The 6,093-nt window shown below is 40.3% G+C and overlaps 2 protein-coding genes across 2 annotated transcripts; both read right to left on the bottom strand.

Moving 5' to 3' along the window:
• Positions 1-41: 41 nt before the first annotated feature.
• LOC143875779 (uncharacterized) lies at positions 42-818 on the bottom strand. The gene is made up of 3 exons (XM_077377381.1): positions 457-818; positions 294-381; positions 42-209 (listed from the first exon to the last, which is right to left on the bottom strand). The coding sequence occupies exons 1-3, from the start codon at positions 816-818 to the stop codon at positions 63-65; spliced, it is 597 nt and encodes a 198-aa protein (XP_077233496.1). The 3' UTR covers positions 42-62.
• A 468-nt stretch (positions 819-1,286) lies between these two features.
• Positions 1,287-3,461, bottom strand: LOC143875960 (uncharacterized). Its single transcript, XM_077377540.1, has 5 exons — positions 3,416-3,461; positions 2,514-2,579; positions 1,810-2,436; positions 1,573-1,725; positions 1,287-1,502 (listed from the first exon to the last, which is right to left on the bottom strand). The coding sequence occupies exons 2-5, from the start codon at positions 2,514-2,516 to the stop codon at positions 1,287-1,289; spliced, it is 999 nt and encodes a 332-aa protein (XP_077233655.1). The 5' UTR covers positions 2,517-2,579; positions 3,416-3,461.
• Positions 3,462-6,093: the final 2,632 nt, after the last annotated feature.

The raw sequence follows: 6,093 nt of genomic DNA on the forward strand, positions 1-6,093 counted from the left end.
ATACAATCCTACAGAAGCAATACAAGCAAAGTGATTCGTGACCAACACACATTCAAAGCTTCCTAAAAAATTATAAAATGAAAGTTTGGGAATGAAAAACGATTTATTCTTACGTAGAGGTAGGTGCTGATGGAAACACAGGCTCTTTCTCCAGGTTTTCTATTCTGTTCATCCCGGACGTTCAGATACTCGCCGTATACGTTCATAAGCTACGTAAGATAACATATAGATATTAGAGACGAATATCACTACTGAAAGAAGTCAGTATTAGAAAAAATAACCAAAACACTTACCGGAGAAGTTAACCACGCTACGGGGTCGTTAAGAATAACCAAGTCTTCCGCACACATGTACTCGTTGTTGATCTGTATGACTCGGTGGCTGCAAAACTCCGAATTGTTTAGCATTTACAAAGGGTAGATAACTATATTACAGAAGAGCTTCAATCCAATTTACCTTTTCGGAAGTGCAAGAAGCGGTCCGAGCAACCGATGGTTTTGCGGCTCTGTCACCGTCTGTTTATTGTTCGTCTTCTTACGCCCAATACCTCTAAACGGCGAACTAGTGTATTTAGAGGCTTTCTTCCTTCTTAAACCCAGCTTCACTACTCTCTCAATACTCCAAACTTTCGGACCCATAGGTTTTACTGGAGTGTCGTGGATGGAAATTACTACCGGCTCTATTCCCTTTCGTCGGTCTTGGCTTCCAAACATGACCAACTGCTGGTCGTCCCCTCCATCCGGACCTTCACCTTCAACCACCTCCGGTGTATCCTGGCTGGGAATGATGACCAACTGTCGGTCATCCCCTCCTTTCATCACCTCCCCCACTCCTTCATCTCCATCCTGGCCTTCGGCCTCCTGGTCCCCTTCAGCCTCCTGGTCCCCTTCAGCCAGCTTCCTCTTCAACTCAGCTACTTCATCTTCCAACTCAGCCACTTGATCTTCAAGTTGTCTTAACCTCCCCACTATGAAATTTAATTCAGCCCTGCTTATAGGCTTCTCTTCTCCATCCACTTTATTCTTTTCCTTATCAGTTTCTTTTTTTGTCCATCTTCTTCTCTTAACAGCTACGTTGCTCTGCAAAACGTAAATGTGAAGTTAATAACATATGAAATATATAGTTATTGAAAATGAACTATAAAGACCGTACCAGTAGACTCAGGGACGCTATCGTTTCTTCCTCTGAAATGTGAATGTCTTGGAGACGATCATTGTCTCCAACACCTTTTCTCTTATAAACCTACGAAGATTAAAGGAAATTTAGATAACTTGAATACAATGACCCTATGTAAGCAAGAGAGTGATGTTCCTTACCACTGATATCGGAGTAGAACGTTTTTCGATCAACACATTCTCGACATCTAAGACATCATCTTCTACGACGGACTGCCGCTGTCCCTCTTCTCGAGGAAGAAGAGGATCGTCGAGATTGTCTACATCATCTGCTACGATGGATAAGAGACTCTCTTCTTCAGGAATAGGTAGTAAGCACTTCACAACCTGAAATCGAATAGTTCATTTCGGTTAGAATAAGTGAGACCTAGAGGAGTACAGAAGCTTTATGTCTCACCTCCTTCTTCTTTAGCTTCCTATCACGGATCAGGGTAATGAGGGTTGTCTGCTCCTTCATCCGTGTATCGATCCTCGAGGTCCACTTCAATAGGCGTGGACGCGCATCTGGAACTGAAGGTTCCCACAGGGTAGTATGCTCGAATAGCCACACCTGGAATGAAGACGTACGATGATTAGAGAACAAAAATTTAACTTACATATCACTTATATGGTACATACTATATGTACTCTTTACCTGTAGCAGAATAGCACAACCGTTGATATATCCCATCCCCTTCTTCGAATATGAATCCAATGACTCTATGAGGAAGTCATAGACAGGGTATGCCCAACCAATTCTTCTGATGGTCTCTGCTTCTAAGTAGGGGAAAATGCAGGATTTCGTCTTGTGATCCGTGGCGTCGGCATGTGCAAAAAGCACAGAGCAGCAGAGGAGTAGCAAGACATGTCTGACTGTCGCCTGGATCGATAAAATCTCGTCCGACATGGACTCTGCCCTAATAACCTTCGCAATCTCAGCGAATCTTGCCGTTGGACTGCCAAACCTCCAACCTTCGACCTCTTCCGTCGAATGCCAGTCTATCCTTATTCTATCCCCTTTAAGGCTTAGACCTAATGCTAATGCTACATCCTTAACCTCAAAGGGGACTACGATGCTGCCTACTCTAAATGCCCTGGACTTGGGTATCCAGGATCGCACGAGGGTGGTCAAAATTGCCTTGTGCAATTTTACACCTTCTAGGTTAAGCAAGCCTCCAAATGGGCTTCTACTTAGGATATCAGTATGTACATTCCTCAACTGCAGGGACTGGAAGAAGTCGTAAAACTTGGAGGGGCAGCATCTTGACGTAACATAAGACGGCTGGAAAATAAAGCATTATTAGATATATAGCACATTACCAGAAATACAACACTTAAAAGAATAACAGGAGGCATTACCATGATTTCACGAGATGATTACTATATGCAAAAGATGAATATGAATCCAAATAATCAGATGTGGACCTGTTCAAACACAATGTGAGGAAACAAATTAACAAATATCCATTTAATTTCTTAAAAGCCTATTAGGGTGTTGAGCAAATCTCTAAGGAGAATTAAACCCCTAATTTATCTATTAAACCACTGTTAACATGAAAAATTAGGGGTTTAAACACCTGATTGCTCGCAAACTCAAACCCAATATACCACTGAAATGTCTATTCTATTTTTTAATAGCCTAGTAGGGTGCTGACCAAATCACTACGGAGAATAAACCCCTAATTTATCAATTAAATCACTGTTAACATAAAAAAGTAAGGGTTTAAACAACTGATTTGTAACAAATTCAGCCCCTATAGAGCAATGACATGTCCATTCATTTTATTACAAGCCTATTAGGGTGTTGAGCAAATCACTATGGAGAATAAACGCGTCATTTCTCAATTAAACCACTAATTTCTCCTAAATTAGGTTTTTAAACCACCAATAGTTAGTTCAAACACCTTATTTATCAATTAAACGAGTGATTTCTCACAAATTAGGTGTTTCAACAAATAATTTCTCACAAATTAGGAGTTTAAACCACCGATTTCTCAGAAATTAGGTGTTTAAACCACCGATTTCTCAGAAATTAGGTGTTTAAACCACTGCTTTCTAACAAATTAGGGGATTATAACCATCAATAGTTACTTCAAATCCCTCATTTATCAATTAAATCACTGAGATTGGTTTAAACCACTGATTTTTCATAACCCTAACTGAGAAAACGACTAAATCTCTGACTTATCAAAACCCTAAATGACAAAACCACATAAAGACTGAAAGGGAGAGAGTGACAGTGAGAGAAATGGGTTACCAACCTGTGAGATTTGCCGCTGAGATTTCCCGCTGAGATTTGCCGCTCAGATTTACCTAGAGAGAGATACAGAGAGGCCGAGAGATAGAGAGAGAGAGAGAGAGAGAGAGAGAGAGAGAGAGAGAGAGAGAGAGAGAGAGAGAGAGAGACGGAGAGATGGAGAGACTTGCCGGAATTTCTCCGCCGACGCTCGTATTTGCAGCGAGAGAGAGAGAGAGAGAGAGAGAGTAAACAGTGGAAGTAAAAAGTAAAAAATAAAATCAAGAGAGTAAAAACAGAGGGAGAGAAAGAGAGTAAAGTTAAAACCGTGTTTTTTAACTAAGGGTATTTCCGTCCCATGGTCATCCAAACCAGTCAACATCACTTCTGTTTGGTGATTTAGAAAACAGCCCTTTTGAAATGTCATTCTCAGTAGAAACCGCTTCTATTTGGTCATTTTCCCTTTATTATATTCTTGCAACTTAGTCTTTGTTTTAGAATTGTGTTTGTAAATTGTTAAACGAGAAGACTATTTTTTTTTTTTTTTTCAAATAAAGCGGAGTAGAAGACTTCTGTTGCAAAAACCCCAAAATTAAATTAGCGACACTCGATATTGAGGCGAATAATATTCTGCCACCGATTATTGTCTTTTGTCGCCGATGAGTGTATTTCTTGTAGTGATTGTTGTTGGACAGATGGTTCCTTAGCTAACTTTAAAGCGAAACCCATTTGATATTTTAAAAGGTTGGCCATGCCTCCCTGTTGGTTGCTCCCTCATTCATTTGGTTAGTGGTCACATAAAGAAATTTTCCAATTTCTGGCCAATATCGAGTGCGGGAGATTTCTACAATCGCCATGGATGACAATACCTGAATTTTTTTAGAAAATGGAATGAACCCAATGGTGAGTAAATATTGAAAACATCAAATTGTGCAGTTCTCCTTTTGAAGCTTGTGGTTCATGTCTTTGTTGGATAATGATGTACTTGCGTGAATGAAATTTGAAGATTTCACATGAGGACGTGAGAAACATTAAATAGCAAGAATAAATTGATAAAGAGATTTCTAGGAGTTGCAAAAATGAATAGAAAAAAATTAAAACCGATTACTCAAGTTGTGAGTTGGATGTACCATTTTGCCTCATGTTTTAATCGGGTACGTCCCACAATCCCCACGCGAGCCCACGTGTATGGTGGGGCCCACAATTTACACGTCATGTGTTTCATGGGGTGGGCCCATTTTATTACACCCATGCATAAGAAAGCTAGTACATGTATAAAAAGGCTGCACACGGTTCAGTCCGGTTTAGCTTAGGTAGGTTTTTTGAACCGAACCGATCCCATCGGTTTGGAGAAAATCCAAACCGTAGGGGGGTATAACCGAACCAAACTGAACCGATTTTGGCTGGTTTGGTTTGATTCAGTTCACGGTTTATACCTCCAATGAGGCTTTTATGTTACATTTATATCTAAGGTTGATACCCTTAGGGTGATTACAATGACAAAATTACCCCTAGACTACCCAAAATGGCGAAAATGCCCTCTAATAAGAAGAGAAAAGAAAGGAGGTGCAATTTTGAGTTCTTAGAGAGGGGGGTGATGGGCATCTACAGGGGGTGGCCAAAATGGGATGTCTTCAGTTTCGGTTCGGTTCATTTTCGGATTAAAACTCAAAAACCGTCAACTGTACTGACCATCGGTTCAGTAAAAGTCCTAACCGTGGCCGAACCAATGCCTAGAAAAACTGAACCGAAACAAACCGACAAGCCTGGTTCTGTTCGGTTTATCACTTTGGCCAGTTTTTTGTGCAGCCCTGTATAGAAATGACATTCCTACACCCTTGATTCAAAGTACTTATCATTGACTGCCATGGGTATATTGGTCTTTTTACTTGGTATTTTTTTGTCCTTTCATGAATGAGGACATTTTGGTCACTATCAATGAGTCAATTGTTTTTAACATGGGTATTTTGGTCACAAGTTAATGGCATGACCTAATTTGCAGAATTCGCTGAGACATGACTCCATTTGCAAATTGCAAACTAAGACTCCTTTTGCAAATAAAGCTAAGTAGAAGATTTCTTTGCAAAAAACCCATTTTTTAATTGGCTAGCTGAGAGCTCTTTGGGAGTAATAATTGCTTTTCATAGCACTTAAATAACAAAGGACGACAAGGACTATTATGACGTTTACAGAAGAGTACTGCCTGCCAGCCAGGTGAACTAGAGCAATAAGACAAAATTTTGCTAAAAGTATGCTTGTGTGGGGGTATTCTCTCCTTCAAAAGTGAGCCATGAAATTGCTTTCAGTTAAATTGCCTAGCAAATTCCATGGATAGTGTTTGGTTGCACAAATTCTCATCAACTGCTGGGATTTTGATTTCCTCATTTGGTTGCCAATATTGCATTGAACTCACTCAGGCTTCTTAGGATGTTTTTAACATAATTGTTGCATGTCTAGTGAGGCGACATACATGCCCCGCCCCCGCCCCCCTAAGCTTTCAAACACAATTCTACAAATAGAGACTTTAAGTTGAAAATACATGATATCTCCCTCTCTCTCCCTTCACCCTTAATATTCGTAATGACCCACTTCCGAGTCTACTCCGTGCAACCAAACACTACTCACCAATTTTCTCCGTGGTAATCCTAGACAAATCCAGTCAACTTCTCATTCGACTACTTTCTCAGCACATCCAACACACAG

Source organism: Tasmannia lanceolata, unplaced genomic scaffold, assembly GCF_043159265.1.
Source record: "Tasmannia lanceolata isolate RefF3 unplaced genomic scaffold, GAP_Taslan_0.1 ptg000004l, whole genome shotgun sequence".
In the NCBI taxonomy this organism is placed as follows: Eukaryota; Viridiplantae; Streptophyta; class Magnoliopsida; order Canellales; family Winteraceae; genus Tasmannia; species Tasmannia lanceolata.

What these genes read in the sequence shown, in the direction of transcription:
- LOC143875779 (XM_077377381.1), bottom strand. Translation starts at nt 818, where the DNA reads ATGAAAGGAGGGGATGACCGACAGTTGGTCATCATTCCCAGCCAGGAT. An exon ending in CTTCTTGCACTTCCGAAAAG is followed by an intron (nt 382 to 456) that starts GTAAATTGGATT and finishes GGAGTTTTGCAG; the next exon opens with CCACCGAGTCATACAGATCA. An exon ending in TAGCGTGGTTAACTTCTCCG is followed by an intron (nt 210 to 293) that starts GTAAGTGTTTTG and finishes TATCTTACGTAG; the next exon opens with CTTATGAACGTATACGGCGA.
- LOC143875960 (XM_077377540.1), bottom strand. An exon ending in GTTGTGCTATTCTGCTACAG is followed by an intron (nt 1,726 to 1,809) that starts GTAAAGAGTACA and finishes TCTTCATTCCAG; the next exon opens with GTGTGGCTATTCGAGCATAC. An exon ending in GGAAGCTAAAGAAGAAGGAG is followed by an intron (nt 1,503 to 1,572) that starts GTGAGACATAAA and finishes ATTCGATTTCAG; the next exon opens with GTTGTGAAGTGCTTACTACC.